General features: G+C 36.8%; 2 protein-coding genes and 1 long non-coding RNA gene across 3 annotated transcripts in view; 1 reads left to right on the top strand and 2 right to left on the bottom strand.

The window, feature by feature from the left end:
• LOC120417220 (T-cell leukemia homeobox protein 3) overlaps positions 1-26,214 on the bottom strand; it is a 51,768-nt gene that overhangs the window by 12,174 nt on the left and 13,380 nt on the right. Inside the window, exon 3 of the mRNA XM_039579181.2 lies at positions 13,625-13,850. Within this exon, the coding sequence (XP_039435115.1) occupies positions 13,625-13,850 (226 nt within the window). The remainder of the gene's footprint in view (positions 1-13,624; positions 13,851-26,214) is intronic.
• Positions 5,429-7,100, top strand: LOC128092415 (uncharacterized). Its single transcript, XR_008211750.1, has 3 exons — positions 5,429-5,484; positions 5,562-5,678; positions 6,804-7,100. It is a non-coding gene; the product is annotated as an uncharacterized LOC128092415 (long non-coding RNA).
• Positions 14,726-17,618, bottom strand: LOC120417219 (uncharacterized). The gene is made up of 3 exons (XM_039579180.2): positions 17,352-17,618; positions 17,099-17,272; positions 14,726-15,431 (listed from the first exon to the last, which is right to left on the bottom strand). Exons 1-3 carry the CDS (start codon positions 17,521-17,523, stop codon positions 15,313-15,315), a joined length of 465 nt encoding a protein of 154 aa, XP_039435114.1. The 5' UTR covers positions 17,524-17,618; the 3' UTR covers positions 14,726-15,312.

The following is a 26,214-nucleotide window of genomic DNA, read 5'->3' as shown; positions in this document are numbered from 1 at the left end:
GCAAAAACACAATATGAACAAAATTAGTAAACCCTTAGGATTTTATGTTAACCCTTAACAACTCAACATAACTGAATGATTTGTTTTAAGGGTGCGTTCTTTTATTACGTAACGCAAAAAATGTTTTGGACTCCCTCCCCCCCAAGTAACAAAATTTTCATACAAATTAAAAAAAAATGTATGAAGCGTAACACGGCCTTCGACTCCCCTCCTCCCCAACTGACTAACAAGATTTATTTATTGACAGATATTTTTTTGTAGCCGTTAATACAGCGATTCCACGTCAAACTAGCAGAATCCAGATCAAAAGTGCTCCGATTTAGCTCAAATTTAGCATTGAAGTTCATAGGCTAGAATAATAAGACCCGTTTTTTTGTTTGGCGATTGGGGTGGCCCTAGTCAAAATAGGGTGGTCCAAAAAATAACATTTTCTGACGATTTAAAAAAATATATTACAAGGATAAGGGTCAAGAACAGCTGAACCAATTTAGGCTTGCCACGTTTCAAAAGAAAAGGTTATTAGTTGGGCTTTCAACGAAAAATACTAAGACTTTTTGAAAGCATATTGTTTTTATGATTTCGTTTTTGGACCACTCTTTTTCGAATAGTACCACCTTAATTAGCAAACAAAAAATACGAGTTTTATTATTTTTTCTAAGGAACTCTCACGCCAAATCGGAAAACTTTTGATCTGGATCCTACTGGTTTGAAGTGGAATTGCTGACATAGATCTTTTGTGATTTAAAATTTGTTTTTAGGTCGAAAAGTTAAGGGAAATCCAAATTTGCTTTCAACACTAGAAAAATAATATTGACCAGCTTTTGTTAGAACTCAAAACATGTTTATTTTGTCGTCTAAAACATATAAAAAAAGATGATGTATTATTCAAAACTTGCTTCTTTCTAGAAAATATTTTATATTTAAAAAAAAAATCAGCTGCCATCCTGAATACTTCTCGCAAAATCTACAACAAGGTTGTTAATCGATAGAATTATCGTCTATAATATTATCGTCTGACGATTACAATTATGGTTATCGTTATCGTCGGGATAACGATATATCATGTTAAATTTTCAATGCGTTCGCTTAGAATATACTTTTTGATAATGTAGTAAGTTTTAAAGCGTAAATACTAAAAATTTAAAAAATACCGGATTTTTTTAAAAGTTCCCAAACTTTTATGACTTGCAATATGAGCATCAAACGATTCGAAATTTTGCATGCATTTTCACTGTTTTAGAGTTTCTTGAATTAAATACTAAAATTTTCACAAAATACCGTATTTTCTAAAAAATACTCAATTTTTTTTGGGAATTATAAAAATTTGAGTACACAGTAAAACAGTGAAAATGCATGCAAAATTTCGAATCGTTTGATACCCATATTGCGAATTATAAAAATTTGAGGATTTTCGAGAAAATACGGTATTTTGAAAAAAAATAGTATTTTATTCAAAATACTCTAAAACAGTAAAAATCCATGCAAAATTTGCAATCGTTTGATACCAAAATAGCAAATTATAAAAATATGAGTACTTTAAAAAAAATACGGTATTTTGTGATTTTTTTAGTATTTTTAACTTAAATTTTCAAAAACAACCTATCCGTCATGGGTTTTCTATGCAGATAGGACCTTTTAATTTAGATGTATACTTTGAAATTTACCATATTCGTCGATATAATTATCGGCATAACGATAACGATAGATTATCGTTATCGTCCTGACGATAACTATAGAACTATCTTTATCGTTATCGAACCTCGATAATTTTATCGTTAACAACCTTGATCTACAACTTCGCCAAAGACACCAGATCGACTAGAAAATTCCTTTTAATGATACAAATTTTTGAAATTTTTTGTGGCTCTTTTGTATGGACAGCTGCTAGAATTGTATGAAAATATGTTTGGACGCACTAATTATAAAATAAAGTCTTTCTGATCATAAAGACAAAAAGTTACCTTTTCTTGAGAGAATTGTACAGCTAACTTAGTTCGCTAAATCAAACAGGGGATTGTTAATTTATTACATAACGCAAAATCTTGGATTGGAAGATTGGATTTTACAAACAGGTCTTCATACAAAATGGGCAATTGAATGTTCAAAAATATGTATCTTGAAAAGGGATTTTGTGATCGATAAGGTATCTCCGACAAAATTGCCGGTATACGGACAAAATTTCGTTTTTTTAAAGCTGAATTCGAAAAATTCCTTTTTTTATATTTTGAAATGTTTAAAGAGACAAAACAAAGCATCTTTCAAAAATCATGTTTAGATGCAAAATCAAATTTGCAATTAAAAACAAATGCAAGGACAAATTATCATCCAAATTAAAAAAAATACAAAGAACAGTCGATTTGCAATAACATAGAGAATTATTTCTTAGCACACATTGTTAAATTTATGTAATTACAATCTCTTAAATAAATCGATTTTGATGAGCGTGTATGTTTTAAAGTGATTTAAAGAAAATATTTCGTCATGATTGAAAAAACTGCACTGTTTTCAATTTAAACTGAAAAATTATTTCAAACATCTACACTCATTCTCCCCTACAAAAATTCAAAACTCTCACTCCAACACGGAACGAAACGAGTCCACTAGCTATCGTTTTGAGTCGATAGCTGGGCTAACCAATGCATAATTAATGGCGCCCAACAAGCGGAAGCATTTATCCAGCACCAGTTTGGCCAGCAATTGAGCTTCGACCAAGCGGCCAATTGAGCACATTCGCCGTGAATAATTGAAATTTGTAAAATTAATTTCAGTTCATCCTGACTGCCGCTGTCACCATCAGGTATCGTCGGCGCCCCCCACTACCAAAAATCGACGACAGCTCTTCACACCGAATCAATTACACACAAACTCATACGATTTCGTTTCGTTTTCCAAAAGGGCCTAATCAAATTTAATACTGATTTAAAGCCTCGCCTCTGCCTCTGCATAAATCATCGCACTCTCTCCTCACCGTACAGTACACGCTGATTTGGATCTAGACACATTTTCTCACTCTCTCTCTCTCTCTCGCTGACAGCTTTCGCCCCCCAACTACGTTTGAATTTACATAATTTATGAAATTCATTAAACCTAATCCAAAGTCCATAAATTATTATGATATGCGCCGCGCCACGCGTTCATCTGCGAAAAACGGGACGGAACATATGGTAGAGCCCCCCTGCCCTCATGAAGGTGGCTCCAAGCGCGCTAAAATGTTATGCTAATGCTATGTTTTGTTTTATAACATTAACACTTGTCTAGCGCACGCGGGCGATCTGTTCTTTTGTGGAGGATTTAATTTGGAGCAAATTAGTATTTATACGCCTCTGCTGTCATTTCGCCGGTAAAGGGTTATGGATACGCCCTCTCTTTCGCCGGAAGGTTGGTCATGTGGGTAATGTTTGGCAAAAGTTAATTTGGCCATATGGATTATGTTGACGGGGTCGTAGATGACAGGCAGGCTAGTGCAGGTTGAGCATTGAGCAGAGATGATACAAATTGTTGTTTGCTGCCCAAAGTGATGTTAATGACAGTCTTTTCCCATTGTTTGTGAATAATTCACCCAAAATGAAGTTTGAGCTGCCAGATAAGTGCGCTTTTGTGTCACTGTTTGTGTGCTTGGGTGAGTGATTTTTATAAACAGGTGGAGGGATTTTGTTACATGATCATTATATTTTAATTATCAATTAACAACACTATACTTTAAACTAAATAAATCATACAAAACACAAATGAAACTGAGCAACTCTCTACGAAATCGGCCGATTTCGACCATTTTTATTTTTTGTATTTTTTGATTTGACTCAAACTTTGTGGGGGCCTTCCCTATGACCAAATAAGCTCTTTTGTGTCATTGGTTCACCCATACAAGTCTCCATACAATTTTGGCTGCTGTCCATACAAAAATGGTATGTAAATATTCAAACAGCTGAAACTTTTGAGTGAATTTTCTGATCAATTTGGTGTCTTGGGCAAAGTTGTAGGTATTGTTGAGGACAATTGAGAAAAAAATAGGTACACGGAAAAAAAAATTGCAGATTTTTTTATCAACTTTTTTTTCACTAAAACTCAATTTCCCAAAATACGTATTTTTTGATTTTCGAGATTTTTTGATACACACCACGAAAAAATCGTGTAAAATTCTGTCTTATTTGATGCACATAACTGGAGCGTCAAATAAGACAGAAAATTACATCAAATTTTAAAATTACACGACCCGACCGTCAGGATTTGTTAGATGTAAAATTACAGCAGACGCAATTTTGTTGGCTGTATTTCTTATTGGATTCTGGGGATGGTTCTTGTTGGAATAAAAAACGACGCATTCTAGAACAATTGAAAAAATTTTAATTGCACATCAAATATCTAACACATTATCACTTATCACAACGGTTTATTTTATAAATTTTTCACTCGTGTTTTCACGTGTTTTCTTTTTCTGCTCCCAAAAACTACGGATTTCATTCGACTTCCTTCAACGTCGGATGAACTGACCATCTTCCGCCAGGCCATCAACGCAATCTGGGCCGCCGCGCTGGAGGTTCTGGGCCTTGACCTTTAAATGGTTCCGTACTGAGGAATCCAGTCCAGTTCGCTCCGTATTTGTCAATCAAACTCCGCTCCTCATCCGAGTCACTTCCAGCGGGATTTTGCCAACTACTGAAAGCACGTAGACTTACCGGGAAACCTTTTCCGGAATCCAGATACATTTTGACCGCTAAAGCTTGGACCGGATAGTGGTTGCATTGCTGGTAACCGTTCCTAAGCCAACACAGCTTTATTCGGAACAAGTACCATGCCGGAATCCACCAAGATTTTTTCACCATACTAAAATGAAAAGAAACAACATAAACTGTGTTGATTTGACTTAAGATTCATTGGCAAACAGATGAAACTTACGTTTACAGAAGTTTTTGTCGTATTTTCCTTACAGTTTAGTTGATTTGAGACCTGCTACTAAACGATTAAAAGTTAAGAAAAACTGCCACGGCAACAATTTTGCACAGCTTTAAACATGGCTGACGTTTCTGATTTGCTTCTACACTGTCAAACGAATCCACGCGAAGTTCGGTTAAATGTAACACAAAATTACATCAAATAACACGCTCCAGCTATGTGCATTGTAAATGACCGAAAATTGAGTTACAAATAATTGAATTTAACGTAGTCATTAATGTGAAGCTACGTTTCAACATATACACGATAATTTTGGTAACCCTGTTTGAAAAATGTCGCACGTCGTACGAGTTGTCGCACGGTTTTGATTTTACCGTTTCGATATCGATTGGTCGAAAGGACGACAAACGTGCGACAAACACTCGACATGCTCGACATTGTTTTTTCCATCGATTTACCTTCAATTCGACGTCGATTATCGTCGACGCAAACAGTTTGACAGTTCTCTTCAGTTGATCTTTTTTCGGACTTGATCAAATCAGAAAAACAATATTGTTGTAAAGGTTCGTGAGGATTTTGGCTGGTTGATTGGTAAGTTGTGTTCCTTTTTTTGCTGGAAAGTTCCGGCCGGAGTGGGCGAGCGGCTAAATCATAACATTATGTTCCAGATTTCCTGATTTCAGCCTTCGCGACGGTGGAAGAGAACGTGAAACATCGTTAACCCGGCGGATCATGCTGGAAGATGGGACGGGAAGGAACCGGTCTGCGATCGAAAGCGGATTGGGGTGAGTCGTGTTTTTTTAAACGGTGGAGGTGTGCCGGGAGGAAAAAAGAGGACGATGGAAATGTGCGTGGGGGAGGACAGGAGGGGGGATCCAAACCTAATGCAATCACAAATTCTAAACAATAAAATAATAAAAATAATAATTCTTGAAGTCTTCAATTCTACGAGCCAAAACTTTTTTTAAATCTCAAACACAAAAATTCTGAAATTCTTTGCTTCTGAAATTCTAGTATTCAAAAATTTTACAATAATAAAGTAAAAATTATAAAACTCTAAAATTCTGAAACCTGGCTCAACTCGAGGGAGCAGCATGAAGTTTGTGGGAGTAGCGAACAGCTCTAATTCTCCATACAAACTTTGGAGAAAACCCATTCGGCTCTGTCCAAATATTTTTGAAATTTTTGAAAAATACAAAGTAAACATGTTTTTGGGGCCCCCTTGAGTTGAGCCTGCGCAGAAACTTTGTTGGTCGGTGTTATTTATAAAATCATAAAATTATAAATAAATAATTAAATTTAATTAAATTTATTAAATTATTGAATTATTAAATTTTTAAATTATTAAATTATTAAATTATTAAATTATTAAATTATTAAATTATTAAATTATTAAATTGTTAAATTATTAAATTATTAAATTATTAAATTATTAAATTATTAAATTATTAAATTATTAAATTATTAAATTATTACATTATTAAATTATTAAATTATTAAATTATTGAATCGAAAATTTTACAAACACAAAATTATTATCTACAATTCTTAAATTTTATTAATTCTTATGTTTTGAAATTATTAACTTCTAGAAATTTTAAATAATTTGAATATTTTCACCAGGTATCAAATAGGAGAAATTCTCGTATGTTTAGCAAAATAAGCACTCGCTCCTGACTCCATCTAATTTACTTATTTTAACTATTCAAACAACTAATTTTCAAAACTTTTGATAGAAACTTGCTTGCTCACTTCTTATTGGCCGATTTATCATTTGATCTCAGTTGAAAAAGCTTTTTATAAGCTGTAATTGAATGTCAAAGTGCTGATATGGCAACATTAAAGGCACGCTGGAATTAGATGCTGTTCCCCTAGTTACAGTATTTTTTTTATTATTTAATTCATTTCAGATCTGTATCAAACAGTCTCCAAACAGGACAATGAAAGTGGTGGTGGTGTTTGATTTTTAGAGAATGTCAAAATCGCCATTATCAATACTAAGACCTGGAAAAAAGAACAAACTTGCGGCCGAGTACAACCTCTGAGTGAAAGCGATGGAGGTGAACGAACTACTCACGGGGCAGCACACGAATTCTACCGGATTGGCCATCATCAAGCGAAATTTAGAAAATTGTGACTGCAGTGATAGTGAATATTTGGAAAACAAAGTGCCAGGCCAGTGAAAACTTATAGATATCAATAAAAATCAGCAAAACAACAAATAAAATGAAACAATCATAATTTTACATCTCTTTTCTGATTACATAACTTCAATTTGCGTTAAATTCATGATTACGTTTGATGTAAAATTCATGATTTTTTGGTGTGTATGTTTTAGGGGACTAAAATCCGCAACTTTTGAGCTATCGAGAAACATGGTCAAAAAATCTGCCACCAAGTTATGAATTTTTGAAAAATAGTGATTTTTGTAAAAAAATCCAAATTTCATGCAAAAACAAATTTGAAGTTATTTTTTAATCGAAAACTACTCTACAATTTTTTTGATAAAGGGCTTCGTTTTCAAGATATAGCCACCGAAAGTTTGATTTTAGCAAAATATTTACAGTTTTTTGATTTTTAAAAATAGTGACCATGAGCGACCATTTCTAAAAATATTTTTTTTGAAAAGTTCAGAAAATTTGCTATAAAATTGTCTAAGAGACATTGAAGATTGGACCTCGGGTTGCTGAGATACAGCCGCTTTAAGAAAAAGAAACATATACAACGATATCTCAGCAACTAATGGTCCAATTTTCAATGTTAAAATATGAAACATTCGTGAAATTTTCCGATCTTTTCGAAAAAAATATTTTGAAAAAAAAATAAATCAAGACTGACATTTTAAATGGGCGTAATATTCATTGTTTGGCCCTTTTAAAATGTTAGTCTTGATTTATTTATTTTCAAAATATTTTTTTCGAAAAGATCGGAAAATTTTACGAATGTTTCATGTATTAACATTGAAAATCGGACCATTAGTTGCTGAGATATCGACATTAGAAAATGGTGGGTTGTTTTGGTGAGACTTAGAAAACTTCAATTTTCGTGTTTCTTTTTCTTAAAGCGGCTGTATCTCAGCAACCCGAGGTCCAATCTTCAATGTCTCTTAGACAATTTTATAGCAAATTTTCTGAACTTTTCAAAAAAAATATTTTTAGAAATGGTCGCTCATGGTCACTATTTTTAAAAATCGAAAAACTGCACATATTTTGCTAAAATCAAACTTTCGGTGGCTATATCTTGAAAACGAAGCCCTTTATCAAAAAAAATTGTAGAGTAGTTTTCGATCGCAAATTCAATTTTGCATTAAAAAATAACTTCAAATTTGTTTTTGCATGAAATTTGGATTTTTTTACAAAAATCACTATTTTTCAAAAATTCATAACTTGGCGGCAGATTTTTTGACCATGTTTCTCGATAGCTCAAAAGTTGCGGATTTTAGTCCCCTAAAACATATCAAAAAATCTCGAAAATCAAAAAATACGTATTTTGGGAAATTGAGTTTTAGTGAAAAAAAAATTGATAAAAAAATCTGCAAATATTTTTTTCCTTGTACCTATTTTTTTTTCTCAATTGTCCTCAACAATACCTACAACTTTGCCGAAGACACCAAATTGATCAGAAAATTCATTCAAAAGTTACAGCTGTTTGAATATTTACATACCATTTTTGTATGGACAGCAGCCAAAATTGTATGGAGACTTGTATGGGTGACACAAAATAGCTTATTTGGTCATAGGGAAGGCCCCCACAAAGTTTGAGCCAAATAAAAAAATACAAATAAAATCCATTTCCGGTTTTGGTAGAGAATTGCTCAACTGTAAACTGGAGCGTTTGGTACGGTATGTCCACGCATCCTTCCTCCCCTGTAGATTCTGTGAAATGTGATCCGTTCTCAGAGTCAGAGTTTTCGGGTGTTCTTGAATGTACGCAATTAATAATATTGACAAGAAAAGTGCTGAGAGCGTAATCTAATCACAAGACTTTCCAGCATGCTTTCGTCGGACTGGCTGCGTTTTTTGTTCGATTAGATTATTGCAATTTTGACAGCTCAAACTTCACTTACGGTAAGATGCGTTTACATTTTATCACTAGATTACAATGGTAAATCGCAGAATGTTGCGTCTGCCACTTTGCCCCTGTTTACTTTGCAACTTCGATGTCAGACAGGGATCTCGGCAACCGATGGTCGATACTCGACTGACATCTGGATCAATTTGATGATTGCTTCCGCAAGAGTTTGATTGTAGATGAAGCTTTAGGGCTAGTACGCAGATTCAAAGGAAAGGGTTCAAGAAATAGCTTTATGAAACTTTGTGGTCAGAAATTTATCAACACATTTTAAGTATGTTTACATGGCAGCAGCGTTTTTTTTGCATCAGATCTGCTTTCTCTTTTCAGCAAAAGTTTTTTTTTGTCATGCGACTTTTTTTATGACCGCCCGATATTTCAGCCAACATATTTCGCTGGGACAGTCACAGCTCGAGCTCGATCATCGTTTGCATCGCGACACGGTGACGAGGAGTTCGTCATTTTTGAGCCAAATTATATTTTTTTCACTGTGCCTTGTTCAAACTGAGCTGACGGCATTTTATTTTTGCTGAACACATCTCAAATCTGATATTTCCCAGTCACGGCGTTCTAGCAGGATTCTAGCAGAGTTCTAACAGAGGTGGATATTCTAACAGCATTCTAGCAGAAACATTCCATGATTCTAGCAGGATTCTGACAGAACCAGCTCTGCTAGAATATTTCGTGACTGAATTGGTCTTAAGTAATTTGAGAGAATTTTCTAAGTGATTTGGAATGAGAGTGTATGTTGAAACGGATACAGAGCGAATTCACTGATTGGATGACTGACAGTTGAGTAATTCTGTACACAGACAGGAGATCCATCGCCAAAACGCAATTGGGTACTAAAGCCCTATGTCAATTTTTATGTACAACGGTAAATAACACGATTAAAAACAATTTCTGATCACTTTTTTTCATTTGAATGCAAATTTTTTTTTTGACTAGACAACATTTTTTCGATGGATCAACTATGGTCCCCTTGGAACGAGCTGTCAAGTAGGAACTTTTCTGTCAAGAAGGACCGCGAGGTTAATTTTTCAAAATTGATTTAAAAATCCATTTTAAACTCTTTGTAGTCGTACAAAGGTTCATTGTACTCAGAAAAATAAGCTTTATCGCTGTAAACAATAATATCAGCAATCTAAGCTTCATTTTAGGACCCAATTTAGTTCGCTAAAACTAGCAAAAAAAAATCGCTATTCCTCAGCCTGCAGAAAATATAGTTGGACTCGCTATTTTTTCGCTGGTTTGGAAACGTATCAAATCTGACCGAATCAGTAAAGATTTCTACTGATTTTGCTATAAAAAAATCGCTATTTGGGGATCAATTTTGCTGGAATCAGCAAAAACAAAAAAAATGAACTCAAGCCACCAGCCCAGTTTAAACAAATTTTACGACAAGCTTCGTTTTATTCCAGCAGCTGCCACTGCTGCTGTACTTAATTTATTCCAGACGTCTAATCGCAGCCATTTCTTTTATCCTTTGCGCCATCGCTTGATTACTGGCCGCCACCAGAAAAGAAAATATGGCGACCAAAAAGGGCCAACCAACCAACGCTCCCCAACATAAAGCCCGAATAATGAAAGCATGAATTATTCAGAAATCGTAATTAGAAATGTTAATCTCGTAATTGTTGCTCACCTAATTGTTTCGTATAAATTACGTTAAAAAGCAGAGCGCTCCAAACGGTGGCGGCGGCCACGACTCCTTCATTAATATTCGCCCGGAATGCTGGACCGCCGGACCCCAGAAGCAATACAATTTCGCGCGATTTACTCCTGGGATGGACTCTCGCCTCCGATTTTTTTTCCTAACCACCACCAACGGTCACGGTGGCCACTTTTGGACCTTTTTCTCCGTTTCTTTCTCCGCAGATCGCTCGCTTGCGATTTATTCGATTATGGTAAAATTATGTTATTTTTAATTGAATTTCAATTAAACACAATCCAATCCGCTACGCCGCGGCGGCCAAACAATCTTTCAGCCTTTCCAGGCTCTCCAACCCCGCAACGCAAAAGTGCCCAGAAGCCGCGCACGGTGCGCTAATTGACAGCTAGAAGAGTTGCCATCGAAGTCGGCTTTGATTGAATAACCTCCGCTTCCTTTTGGGCCCTTTGCTCTGGCCTCCACCAGTGGCGCGGCGATTTGGGAATTTGAGGCATTCTTCGCGGGAGGATTGCACTTTTTCGTGATTACCCGCGGAGATTTGCGGAATGTTACGTGACCGCAACACGATGCCATCTATAGTCATGGTGTAGTCGAGCGCAGAAGACACTGGCCTGCGCTGCGATGCGATCTCGCGGGAATGCAAATCAAGCCCGGCCAATTTGGAGGCGAATGATGAGGCAACAAAAAAACTGTCTAATGCTGTTTACACTCTTGTATACCGTTGTTAGCTGTCACACAAGGACCGATGCCGACGTCGTCGGAGGACAAGGTCTGCAATTTTTTTCGTTGAAATTGCATCAACCCATCGTTTGTCTTGCCGGAAATGTCATTTGCCAATATGTCACTTTTGAGTTTTATTTCTGCAGCGTGTAGCGAATGTTGATTCGATTTGTTTTGATGGAATGCGTTGTCTGGAGGATACACTCAAAGTAAAAAGTATCCTTTTTTCAAGTTCACCCGTCGTCACCCTTTAAAAGGGTATTGAAAATGTACTGAATTTGACATACCCTTTTCTAAGGGTGACGCCGGATGAACTTTAAAAAAGGATAGAAAGTATCCTTTTTGAGGATTGAAAGTACCCTTTTGAGGGATACTTCTGACTTTGAGTGTACGTTCACGGAATCTCTTTTAAATCCTTTGCAGTCGTACAAAAAAAAAACACGAAACTATTGGCACTACGCCCCCCGGGACATGGCCTTCCTCTAACGTGGGATTTCTGCTCCAGCGCCTCTGACGAGACAGGAGAAACCGGGACCGACGTTTTACTTCACCATCCGATAGAAGCTCAGTGGATAAGGCGGGAATCGAACCCGCGTCTCATAGCATCATCGGGATCGGCAGCCGAAGCCGCTACCCCTGCGCCACGAGACCCACAGTCGTACAAAGGGTCATTGAAAAATAAGCTTTATCGTTGTGAACAATGAAACCACAAAATTTTGCTTAATTTAAGGACCCAATTGACAAAGAACATGAAATTCTTTCAAATCTTAATAAGGATTTCTGGTCAGAAATTTACCAACATATTCAAAGTATGTTTAGCTGCGGGTTTGTTTGCATCAGATTTGCTATCTCTTTCTAGCAAATGTTTGTTTTTGCCAGGCGACTTCTAGCTGTTTTTTTTTATTTGACCGCCACGATATTTCAACCAACAAATTTCGCAGGGACTGTGACAGCTCGAGCTCGATCACTGTTTGTAGCAGGTCACTGTGACGAGGAGTTCGTCATGTATATATTTTTTAGGTTTTGCGAAAATTTTGTGATTTGAAATGAAGATGCAGCAGAGTTCGCCGAACTGACTTGACTCAGGATTGAGTTTTGAAACGTCAGATTTGGGTGACAGTAGCTGTCGGCGATGTAGCTTCTTCAAACCTTATTTGCTCAGGAATGAATTTTGAAGCTAAAGATGAGTGAATTTCTCCCAGATTTTTGAGCGCGTAATGAAATTCACCCGTATTTACTCATTTCTGAGACGGTCTGTTTTGACGCAAAAAACTGAGTGATTAAAGCTGGGGATGGCAACCCCATTCCCTATAGTGGGACATTCTTGGGTGAATTTTGAAGGAAAACCCTGAAATTTTGATTAGATATTCAATATTGCCATAGACAATAATTCAACAAGTGATATCATTTTATTCGTTACAGTAGATATGTATTATTTAAAATGAGTTCTATGCAAGAAAATAATGATACCTTCTGAGAAACAATAAAAAGGCTGCATGATAAAATTAATCTCACCTTTTGGAATAATTAAAACCAAAAAAAAAATCTCCCCCATTCGTAACACGCAAAAATATAAGTCCGCTCCTTCAAAACTCCACCAAGACGACACCGTCGTCCCACCTTCCTCCCCAGAACCGACTTAATTATCTAAATAGGAGTAATTACATTAAATTTCATCTCCTTCTTCTTAACAGACGACCATAAGACACCTCCCAAGAAGCTGAGGTGGCACCACCAACTTCTTACAGGTGGGATATTAACTTGGGCTGGGCTTTCATCTTCCTTCCGACAAATAAGCCGCTGGGATTTCCTGCCGCCTTATGCATAACCTCAACTTTTCTGCGCGGCTCGTAAAGATGATGACCACCGCTACGGCGCCGAAAGTCGTCCCGGGAGAGGGAGATTTAATTTCTCCGGGAAGAAGGTTTCTGCGGTTTGAGTGGCAGATTTGCAAATGAATTAGATTTCTGATTTTGAGAGGAGGGGACGGAAGAAAACATCTGCTTTTGGTTGTGGAAGGAAATCTGAATTTAGACCTAAACAGCTTTGTTTTTGTTTACTCAAAAATGCGTAAGCTTGTTTGCTGTCATTTGTACACGGTTGTGAGCAGTTACTCAAAAATCATTAAAAACAGATTGATTTTTCTAGGCTAATTTTGAAAGTTAGCTTTGCAAGCAAAAAAAAAAAAGTGTCAAACCATAGATTTCATCTATCATCGCATTGTCATCACTTCACATACATTCAATTCGTCAAAAAATTAGAGCCTACCTCCACTTGGTCCGCCGGTTCTGGAACCACGTTTTCACCTGGGCGTCGGTCATTTTGAGGCCCCGCGCCAGTGCTGCCCGCTCGGCCGACGCCAGGTACTTTTGCTTGTGGAACCGCTTCTCCAGCTCCGCGACCTGGATCCGGGTGAACGAGGTGCGGGGCTTTTTCCGCTTCGGCGGCGTTCGATTCTGGTACGGGTGACCGATCCGGCGGGCGATGGGGAATGCTGAAAAAACCGAGGGAGTGGCGTTAGTGCAGCTGTCAACCGAGGTCGGCCATATTGGTTTTTTCGGCGGGTGGCACGCTCTATTTGACGGCAATGCTATTAAAATATCATTAAAATTATATGTGCTCAGCGGAGGCCATTAGCCGGCAGTCTTTATCGCGGCACCATTTAATTTTTATTTACCAACTGGAATGATTTGAACGCTCCCATTTCGTGACCAGCGGAGTACCGCGCGGTTTCGCGTCATGAAAATCGTTCACGTGGCTCGCGAGTAATTTATAGGTATAATTTGAATTCCATATGAATAATGAGGCTGGCCACACTGCTGCTGCCGCCGCCAATCGGAATGGCCTCAAATTATTGCTGATGCGTGTGATTAGTGGTCCCGGCCCGTCGGTAATTGGAACAATGGCGCGGACACGGACCACAATCGGCGGGATTGAAACGGAGCTCAATTGAGGGGGTTTATTACATATAAATCGGAGTATTATTTTACCAGTCTAATTGTTTATGGCACAGTCAATTGAGTGGTGACTTGCGTAACCTAGAATAACACTTGAAAAGAGCATAAACTTTTGGTCACACAAATTAACTAGTTTTTATTCAGTTACTGCCAACACTGATTCAGCAATCTTTCAGTTGAACTCACTTATTCTAGTTTACATATTTTTTAAAAAACTTTTTAAAATTGGGTAAATTTACTTGGATCTGAACGGAACTAACTAGCTTTTATTGATTTGCTGACAACACTGATTCAGCAATTCTAGTTTACATAATTTCTTAAAACTTCGTAAAATTGGGTAAATTTACCTATATCTGAATTAATTTGTTCAACTGGCAACACTGATTCAACAATCTGTCATCCCCTGACTGAAAAGTCCGTCAGACGTCCGTCGTTTGTCGTCCATGCAACCGTACGACGTCGCACGACAATGTCGTGCGACTTTCGCGCGAATGTCATACGTTTTTGCACCAAAATGTCGTATTTGTCGTGCGATCGATGATCGAAATTGTACGACATTGTCGTACGACATTCGACCGACGTCGCACGGTTTTGTTATTTAGGATGTCGTGCCTTTGTCGTGTGATGTCATTTCGGGTTTTTAGGTTATGTTGCAGTAAAAAATTGATGTTTGTTTTATTTTTATTTATTTTTAGATGTATTTTTACTGTAAATTGTACTTTTTCACTCGATTTAAAATACATTCATTGTGTGTCGCGACCTCCACGTAGTTTTTGGCGTTGTCTTCCGGTTGGTCTTTCATCTTGGCCGGAAGTTTTTGGCGTTGTCTTCCGGGTCCGGAATTTGCCAGCCATCTTTTCGAGCCGACGCCAGCGTGCGAGGCAGCATCTTGATCAAGATGGACTATTGCTCCTCGACTAGTCGCAGATACGGCGGGGTGCGGCGCCACAGTTTATGTCCCATGGATTGATGGCCACCGGAGTACGGGACAACGTCGGTTTACGCACTTCCGGAGCAGGTGTTTTTGCGGTCGTTACAGCTTCCGTTCAACAAACTGCGTGGGACAACACGAAGACGCTGGGTTGTTAGCAGGATCAGATTGGAATATTTTTGGTTACCTGAAAAAAGATAACGTCATTCGGCTGAATTCATATCCAAATCATATCTAGAGTTTTGTTGTTGAAACAAAGGGAATCTCAGGACAGATATCATACTCAAAAAATCTGTGAAAATTCATAAATAATTAATTAAGGAATATTCAAAAATTTAACTCTCAATGTAAAATTTTTGAAAAAAAAATAAATAAATTAAAAGAGTAGTTAATTAAAACATATAAATTGTTAAGAAAATAAAGATAAAAGAAAGTTTAAGACAACCAAAAATTCTAACATTTTAAATTTCTAAATTAAAAATCAACATCAAAGCATGGTTTTTCTCCAAAGTTTTATGGAGAAAACCCATCTGGACCTGTTTAAATATTTTTGATTTTTTTTAAATTTAAAGTGCCTGTGTTTCTGAAGACCCCAAAGTCCATGCTTTGAGGAAGCTAAGAACTTAAAAGACTTTAAACAATTTTAAAATGTTCGAATGTTTAAATTAATCGTAAAAATTTAAAATATCTGAATAATTTAAAAATGAAATTTATTCTTTGATATTTTTGAAATTTACAAATATCAAGAATTATAAGAATACACTCAAAACCCGATGGTTTGACACCAACTGTTGTCAAACGAAAGGGGTCACTGTTTAGTTTGACACCCATTTTACAAAAGAAAAAGTGACCAACCACCGGGGGCTGAGTGTAATACAATATAAAAATTTAAGAGATTAAAAATTGTAGAACCTAAGTATTTCAAAATCATAAAAATTAAAATTTTCAGAATTTAGAGTTTAAGAACTTTAAAATTATGAAATAGAATTCTTAAATTCTATAAATCTTTAATTCTAAAATTTTAAAATCCTAAAATTCTAAAATTATTTTTTTTGTTTAAATCCTAAAATTCTAAAAGATTCTGAAATAAAAAAAAATAGAATTTTAGAACTTGAGAATTTTGAAATTTTAGTATTTTGGAATTTTGGAGTTTTGGAATTTTGGAATTTTGGAATTTTTGAATTTTTGAATTTTTAAATTTTGGAATTTTTGAATTTTTGAATTTTTGAATTTATGAATTTTTGAATTTTTGAATTTTTGAATTTTTGAATTTTTGAATTTTTGAATTTTAGAATTTTAGAATTTTAGAATTTTAGAATTTTAGAATTTTAGAATTTTAGAATTTTAGAATTTTAGAATTTTAGAATTTTAGAATTTTAGAATTTAAGAATTTTAGAATTTTAGAATTTTAGAATTTTAGAATTTTAGAATTTTAGAATTTTAGATTTCTGCAAACCTTTTAATAAAAATTTTTTTCGTAATCTGCTTTGTTTTCAACCTTTTTTATTTAAATTATTTTTATTTTTTCAAGTAAAAAAATATAAAAAAATATAAAAAATCTTTACAATATTATTCAGGATGTTGGTAGTTTTCAAATGTTGAAGCTCATCATCAAGATATTCCTGGCGGAGCACTTATGTTAGAGTTTTTTATTATACAATTCTGAAGTCCAGTAATAATAACACCCAATATTAGCCCTCATACTTTCCGTCTTCCAAGCTCACTCCCGATACTTTGAAATGCGCCTCTTCCATCATTTCAATGGCTTGAAGCAACATTTCTATTGATTAAAACTTCCGGTGGATCAGAAACACCGCCACGAAATGATTTTTTCTATACCCCTTTTTCTCTTACCTTGGGTAGAACTTTTGACACTCGGTGTTTCATCCTCCTCCTCCTTTGGAATGAACCATATCCTCCATAAGCTCGGTTCCTTCCGGTCCCGTCTTCCGCCACGAAGACCTGGCCTGCCGGATTCATGCGTCTCGTCCTCCTCCTCCACCGCCACGAAGACTGAATTCTGAATATCTGGAACATAAGAAACTATAATTTGGCCACTCGCCCACTCCGGCCGGAACTTTCCGACAGAAAAAGAAGCACAACTTACCTATCAACCGGTCAAAATCCTTCCGAATCCCAACATCAACAATAACTGGTTCGATTCGGTTGCAATCAAGTCCAAACAAGACCAACTGAAGAGAACTGTCAAACTGTTTGCGTCGACGAAAATCGTGACGTCGAATTGAAGGGAAATCGATGGAAAAAACAATGTCGGGCATGTCGAGTGTTTGTCGTACGTTTGTCGTCCTTTCGACCAATCGATATCGAAACGGTAAAATCAAAACCGCGCGACAGCTCGTACGACGTGCGACATTTTTCAAACAGGGTCTGAGCAACAATTCTAGTTTACATAATTTCCTTGAAACTTCTTAAAATTGGGCGAATTTACTTAAGTCTGATTTTTTTCTTTTTAAATGATACTTTTGACAGAATATGTCTGAACTCTACCCAAATTTAAGTTGAAAGCATCCAACTTAGAGCACAAATCTGAACTGTGCATTTGTTTTTCTTTATGCTTTGTAAATAATTGACACTTCTGATTTCTAACCACTTATTTGAAGTGTTTCTATGATCATCATAATAACACATTCCCAGCAATCTTCTTCATTTTACTAAGCGTAGCAATTAGATGACTATTTTAAGTCCAACTAAAGGTCTCATTAAACTGACTACATAAACTTTTTGCCCTTAATCAAACCACCCCTAGCAAAGGGAAGGGAAAGGGCATGCGATTATATGAGCTCCAGAGTGACAGTCACGCAAGTGGCCCCCTCTGGTTTTATTATTTGAAGTTGCAGTTGTCCGCATCCACTACTCGCCGAGGGTAATTACTTTTGCAGACAGGATTGCGTGGTCTGGTCGTCGCAGAGTTCCGTGACAGTGTCGACGGCAGCGAATAACAACAACGACGCAAACATGGGCCCGATTATGATAATAAGAGTTATAAGTGTGTGTTGTGGAGTGAGGTTAAATACATAAGGTATGAAAGTTCAGCTTGGATTAGAAGTCATAATTTTTCACTCAATCTTATTCATTTCTGAAAGTTGTTTGTCATGATTTCTTGTTTGTCATTCAAACGCTTATTGAAAATAACTAATTTCAAAAACATTTTCAGTCGAATGTTTTTAATTCTTTAAATATTGTGTAAATTATGTTCAACCTTGTGTAACTTTTTTTTCAAACTGGGTTAATTTTACAAAATTTGGTGTAAGTTTTACTCACAAAAAATAATGTGAAAGGAAAATTTTCAAGATTTATTAGTGATTTGGACTGATTTTGACAAAATTTGGGTAAAAATTACTCATTAGCTACACCCAAAACTGGGCAGCGGTTGTCCGAGAGAATAATGGCCTCGAGACGAAAGAATAGTGGTACGTCGTCGGTGGTACCATTTACGGACACTGAGAACACAGCTCGAGATGGGCGAAAGAATTATCCTCTCGAAGTTCATTTGCAAAATTTGAACTTTTCATCCGTCAAAACAAAAAACCAAAAGTGTCGACTACGGGAATCGAACCGTAGACCTTTGACATACTAACCCAAGGACTTTACTGCCTCGGCCATCACAGCTTAGTGGCTTAAGAGTGGTCAGATGTCGATGTATGACACTTGTTGGAGATTTATTGTATCAATTAACAAATGAACTCATTTGTTATGGTGGTGTGAGTTGATAGAATTATTCTCTCGATTTTGGCTCTGAGCCCTCAATAAATTTTGAGGAAACGATTCTCTCGACTCGGAATTTTGGGTGTAGGGACCAATAAGACTATGTTTTCATTTCGTTCGATTTTGTGTAAATTTGATACAAATTTGGGTAAATTACTCTCAAGTTTGAACGAATTACACTCAAACTACACCTTATATTTTACCAAACCACCTAAAACTTCGAAATTCATTTCTGAATAGGATTGATTTCGGAGAAATTCGGGTTAAAATGACTCATTAGTTTGTGGCCACCAACTGAAACACTCTGATAAATGTTCAAAAGCTCACATCCAAACAAACCAACGATTCCATTTGCCGAACCTTCCCACCCCTCTCGCAATTTCACCCATAATCCTCAAAACTGTCCATCCCGATTCGGTAGCCAATCAATAACCGACCGAAACCCGTCCGTTCGATTCCCGCTCACTCTGTCCGATTTCCAGGAGGAGGCGGGAGATTATCGATATTATCCCACCAAATTTGATATCCATAAACGATATGCTTTCGAATTCCCTGCCCTTTTGAAGGAAAGGTTTACCCAAACTGGGGTAGCATTTGACGGATGCAGGGTTGAAATTTCTTCCCGAATCGTTTGCTGAAGCAAGCCAGGGGGAAACGACGAGGGGGGATTTGTTGGGTACATAACCGTTAAATTGTACAAATTTATGATACGACACTTGGTTGAGTTTTGGGTTCGGGGGAAGTTGTAGAAAGTGGAAGCCATTACGGTTATTATGAATAGAACCATTATCGCTTAAAGGGTAACGAGCTACTTCTAGTTTAAGGTTGTTTCAAAATTAGACTTTTTTTCCCAATAATTTGTTCCCATTCCAAATATGAAATAAGCTTAATTTTGTGTTGAAAGAAAGCTAAATTTGAAACATCTTATTTTGGTCAAATCTGTTAAAATTTTATTCTAACTTATTCTTACCTAAGCTTAGCTGATTTTCAATAATATTTCGTCCATGTTCAAGCTGAACCAAATTTGCGTGTTACCCACTTGATTCCGACTGCAAGATTTACTCAATTTTAAAGAAAAGAGCAAAAGACAAAACATTCTGTTATCAGTCAGTCAATCTATCTCAAACAAATTTTAGATTTCGGTTGGGTTTGAAGACAAATGTTTATTTTGAATAAGAGTGTAGATGTCCAAATAGCAATCTGTCACTTGTGCACGCTTGTTTGAGTTTGCACAACAAGGTAATTTTAGAGTGAGAAACGATTCGTGCTGCATAGAAATCGCAACAATTCGCCTCACGTGGTCCACGTTTCGCGCACTGAAAGGTGCAATTAATTGGGATTAAGCAGGCTTGCCAACGCCAAGACCCAGGCAAATCCCGCGCGTGAGTAATACTTTGAAATATACACAGTTCTGTCAGTCGCCGAGGGGGCAATATCTGCCGGCGACACCAGTTTTGGTCGAGTTTTAATTGAGTTGTACATAAGCTTTTACCTCCTTCCCTCTAATGGGCAAATGGATTAGAGGAGGGGGCGCCCCCGCTTTTTCCATACACGCTGAAGTAGGGAGAGGCGTTATCATCCTATAACTATAAATAATATATTTTATTCCACCGATAAAAACAGGAAATTTACAATTCACTCGGTGCGCTCGAAGCACGAGGAGGAGAAATAAGTGAATTGATTTCTGTTTACGCGCGATGGCAACAGCTTAAGCGCACGAGAGAGGGGATAGGAAACTTTTAACACGTTAAGTGTTTATAGAGTGTTTGCTGGTTGCTCAGTGGACCATTAAGAAAGCGCGCGCGCGCGCACTCTGTAGGTGCAAATCGGAAACATGCCTTTTTCAGAGCCAACGGGCACTGGCGGGCGAGTTATGAGATTGAAGAAAGATCGCACAGCTTAGGTTCTATTATTTATAACGAGACTGGATCATTTGAACTGTCTACAATTTACGTAGAAAGAAAAAAATCGGTCGCCATTTTTAATCATAGCCGTCATTTAAAACGGACAATTTTAAAAACATTTATTTTTTTAAGGGTAATCTTTGAACGACCCCCAAAACCTACCAATTTATTGAAGAATCTTTTCGCTTCCAAAGGTACAAGCAACAACGCAACTTTGCATTCAAATGTGCGTACACGTTTTTTGCTCTTATCGGAGTGACTTTCCTTTGGACTGGATTTCGAAGAAGTGTGGGCCATGTTTACGATTCCGCAGAGACTACGTACGCGTGTTGGTTCGGAAGTTAAAAATGTGTTTATTTGCCTGTTTGGTTTCGATTTTTATGAGCTTGAGGCGTTTAGCCATAAATACCCGGAGTGCGGTTCAATCCACTTTGACGTTAGGGATTGGGGATGTATGGATTTGACTGTTTGGGGTTATTTATACACTTTTATTCAAAAACAGTCTCCGTAAACTGGGGTCAATCGGGACGCATGGGGCGAATTGGGAATTTTCTGGTTGGGCTCGGTTAGAACAGACTCAGGCCAACAAAATGTGTACATCCATTTCCAAATTTAAAAGCTTTAAGTGCTCTAAAAACTGCTGTCCCTATTCAAACTGTAGTCCCGATTCACCCCATATTACGGCACTCTATATAGGCTATTTTGAGGTTTAACAACAAAAAACACTCAACTCACTCAAATATGACAGGAGCCTCATTTGCTAATTCCAGAGTAGGTTCGGTTTTGACGAAAATTGAGTGATTTTGAATGTGAGTGTACAAACACCTAACTTTTCGACGCTGTCGAGCTAACTTGTCGCATGTCACTTTTTGACTTTCCGAGAAAAACGCATGTTTGACTTGGAATAAACAAAGGCGAAAGCACGCAATGTAAACAATAACAAACATGTTTTGTTTGGTTGACCATTCTATCACGCAGAAAAATAAGGCATATTTGAATCAACAAAACATTTTGTTGATTTGAAAATCAAGATTTTTGTTGAATCAACGCTAAACGTCAAAGCAACTTTTTCAAAACAACAAAAGATTTTTATGAAATTAAGAAAATCAAGGTTTGTTTCAACGCAAAATCCGCGTTGATTATATTCAACAAAAATTTGTTGAATCAAACCTCGTACATCGTACAAAATATTTTTCTGCGTGATGCATTGTCCTGAAGTTTGGTTGAATTTGGTTGCAGGAGTCCCCAGTTATAATTACAAATGTTTACGGAAGTCGAGCTCGCATTTACATTAATTTTCAGGATGTGTCAAGTTAGCACGATAAGAATGAAACTTCTTTCCTATAAAAAGGGAATTGAAATCGAATTTTGTGGATCTGTGAAGGCCAAAAGGTGAGACATTGTGAGCAGCACAAAATGGCGTTTATAACTCAATTTTGCAAAAAAAAGTACGTGTGACAAGTTAGCACGATAGCGACGTTTTGTCTAATTTTACGTTAAAAACTAAATTAAACAATGTAATTGGCGAAATGTAAAATTGTCTATACTGCTCACGTCAGTTGATGTTTACATTGGGAACGATTAGGACAGGCTCTATGTTTACACTTTGACATTGCCCCAAATACATTGTTTTGCTAGAATTAAGTGCTTCTAACTAAGTACACGCATGCTAAATGTTGTTTCAAATTGAAACACATCAATTTATTTTTTTTCAGGGAGGAGCATTCCTACTCAACTTAGGGTAGCGCAAATTGGAGAACATTTTAGTTAAATTGAGTTATATGAAATTAACGTTTTAAATTGTCAAGTAACACGCTTGGTGAATGTTACAGATGAAGATAATTTTAGAGTACCCAACTTTAAGTTACCCAAAATTTGACAAATTTTAAGTCCCTTTGCATAAGCGTGTTAAACTGGGTGTAACTGTCAGATAACACGTTCGCTTAAAGTTGCCTAGCACGCTTGATTGACGAAGACACACGCTCAACAAAGGACAGCAAATTTCTGCAGTTAAGCGCAAATACTTTGCTTATAATTTGCTGCCATTTGTCCTGATGTAAACGATGCACTAAAACAGACGGCGGGAAAATTACGCTTCAAACAAAGGAAGAACTTCGGCTGCCACACCGCGGAATAAACCAACTCGAACGAAACAAGTATAAGCTTTGTGCTGTGAACCATGGCGCGTAATGACGCTGACAGTGCCAACATGGGTGCAGTTTGTTGTTTTTGTTGTTGTTGAAAACAGAATGGCTTCTGGGCGTGCGCGCCCAGTTCCGATGAAAACGATGAAAATTTCTTGTTTTATTTTTGTTGTTGCTAAATTATCCTCTCTCAGCGAGACACGGAACTGCAGCAAAGAATGTGATTGAGGGTGTAATTTGCACGAAATGATCGTTCAATTAGAGGTTCATTGCGCGATAAGTGGAGTTCTTTGGAAGACATCACTCAGAACTAAGGAGAGCTGATAATGAGACATGTTCGACACTTAAATTTCCGAGCGTTCCATTCATTAAAACGCTCACTTCCCCGAGTGGCACGGCGACCGCCGGTCGCGACAGTTCAAATTATAAAACAGACGAAAACACACATTTTATCACGAAACACATAAATCGGCCGATGTCCGGCGGAGCTGTCAGAAAAAAAACTGGTTTCCTTCCATGGATCGCCTGCTCCCAAAAAAAAAGATGATTAATACTGGTAGTTTAATGAAAACACATACACACGCATACACATCTTCCCCCCGGTAGCTGATATCGAATTAATTTTATTACAAAACAGAAGTCACCTCCGGAGGGCAGCTTTGGCCCAGGGTGTCGGCGGTGGAGCTTCTTCCGAAGCTGAAGAGGATGCTGAGAGAGCTGAATCCACGTCGTAAAGCCAGCAATCTTTATTACGAATGTTTTCCGCGCAGCACTTGGACGCGCCTTGGTGCTTTGATTGATCAATCCTGGTACGGTGGAACACAGGTCGTTTGAAAAGTATCTTGAAACACGATACGCTCCTCCAACAAAATTTACTTAATTTACTCTCTTTTAGGTAAATTCCACCCGAGTTTTTTTTCATAAAATTATTTTTATTAGGTCCTTTTCGGTGCTGGGACCTGGTTAGGACCGAGTCGGCTTTTGTAATTACATTTGACTTAATAATTACAGAGGATCTTGTGTCCACCCGAGTTGATTTTCACCAAAATTTCAATCGAATTTTACTGAAAATTGAGTGCAATTGTTCCAAAACTTTATATACAATAGGGTGACAATAAAAAATCAACATCATTCGATGATTCGATTCCTTAGGCAAAAAATTAGTATCTGTGCAAATTTTGAGCCAAATCGGTTAAGGGGGTCGCTTTTTATCGTTGAAGTTTTTTTATAAGGACAATCGCAAAAATGTATGTAGAAAAAACGTGGTTTCAGTACTTTTCTGCCAGGTTGCGAGGGTCCCGCTCAAAATTATCCAAGTTTTAGATAATTGTAGCAAATTTAATTTCCTACAACTTTGTTGAAGGATGCAAAACGATCCGAGTTCATCCTGATTTTTGGTGTTTTGTTTTTAGAAAAAGTATTTTCTTATATACTTCCTATATACCCCTTATATTCTTTAAAGTATATAAGCCGATTTCTTTTCATCGCATTGCTTAAAAGACATCAGGATCAACACGGATCTTCTTGCACCCTTCAACAAAGTTGAAGAAAATTAAATTTCGTACAAAAATTACACACTTGGACAACTTTAGGTGAGACCTTCTGCCAAAATCCTGAAGCGATGTTTTTCCCCATACATTTTTGCGATTTTCCACATAGTAATTTCAACGATAAAAAGCGACCCCTTACCTTGACCGATTTGGCTCAAAATTGGCACAGTTACATATTATTGCCTAAAGAATCGATCCAGGAGTATCTATTCAGATTTTCCAAAATTTTCAATTTTTTTTCAATAAACGAGTCGATTTGGAAAAACGTGTATAAAAAATCGACGAAGTCTAACCTGTTATAAATATCGTAAACTGGGGTGACTTTGATATCCCGGGCTGACTTTGATAGGTTTTTCAAATGCCCGTCAAATTAATATCTAAACATGTTTGAGTATGTAACCATTAAGAGGCAGTATTTGTAAATTCTGATCGGTTTGTTCTAGAGGTCGTATCAAGGTGCTCCGATTTGGATGAAACTTTCAGCGTTTGTTTGTCTATACATGAGATGAATTCATGCCAAATATGAGCCCTCTACGACAAAGGGAAGTGGGGTAAAACGGGCGAATTTTGAGGTCCAAAACACATGAAAATTCTTAAAATTGTTCGCATTTCCGTAAAACTTCATCAATTCCAACTCTCTTAGATGCATTCGAAAGGTCTTTTGAAGCACTTCAAAATGGGCCATAGACATCCAGGATCGGCTTGACTTTTTCTCATATCTTTTGCAAATTACTGTTAAAAATTGATTTTTTTAAAACCTTAATTTCTTTTTGCAACAGCCTCCAACACCCATACTCCTATAGGTCAAAAGATAGGTAATTTCATGGACTATAAGCTTACGGTTTTAACTTTTTGGCCAATCGCAGTTTTTCTCATAGTTTTTCGATTTTTCTACAACAAACATTTTACAATTTTAGTTTTTGCCATGTAGGCCTCCATAGCGGCACTTTTTGATCTCAATTTTGTCATATTCGGAATCCTCGGAAAATTTCGCGTTAGTTAGAAGTATTGGAGTGGTAAATTTGATTTAAAAAATAATTAAATAAAACATTTTTGTAAAAAGAAACAGATCTTATTTGCTCTGTGATCAATACGTCAAATGCTGTATGAAGTAGGCGAAAACCTGTTTCACCCCAAATCCAACAAATTGTAAAAAAATATTTTAATTCATTCTAAATGGCAATTTTTCCAATCAAATTTACCACTCCCATACTTCTAACTAGCGTGAAATTTTCCGGGGATTCAAAATATGACAAAATTGAGACCTAAAAGTGCCGTTATGGAGGCCTACAGGGCAAAAACGAACGTTGTAAAATGTTTTTTTTTGTAGAAAAATCGAAAAACTATGAGAAAAACTGCGATTGGCCAAAAAGTTAATACCGTAGGCCTATCTATAGTCCATGAAATTACCTATCTTTTGACCTATGGGAGTATGGGTGTTGGAGGCTGTTGCAAAAAGATATTAGGGTTAAAAAAAAATTAACAGTAATTTGCATAAGCTATGAGAAAAAGTCAAGCCGATCTTGGATGTCTATGGCCCATTTTGAAGTGCTTCAAAAGAACTTTCAAATGCATCTACGAGAGTTGGAATTGATGAAGTTTTACGGAAATGCGAGCAATTTTAAGATTTTTAAGGTTTTTTGGAC

Source organism: Culex pipiens, chromosome 1, assembly GCF_016801865.2.
Source record: "Culex pipiens pallens isolate TS chromosome 1, TS_CPP_V2, whole genome shotgun sequence".
In the NCBI taxonomy this organism is placed as follows: Eukaryota; Metazoa; Arthropoda; class Insecta; order Diptera; family Culicidae; genus Culex; species Culex pipiens.
This window is presented reverse-complemented; position numbering and strand designations above follow the sequence as displayed.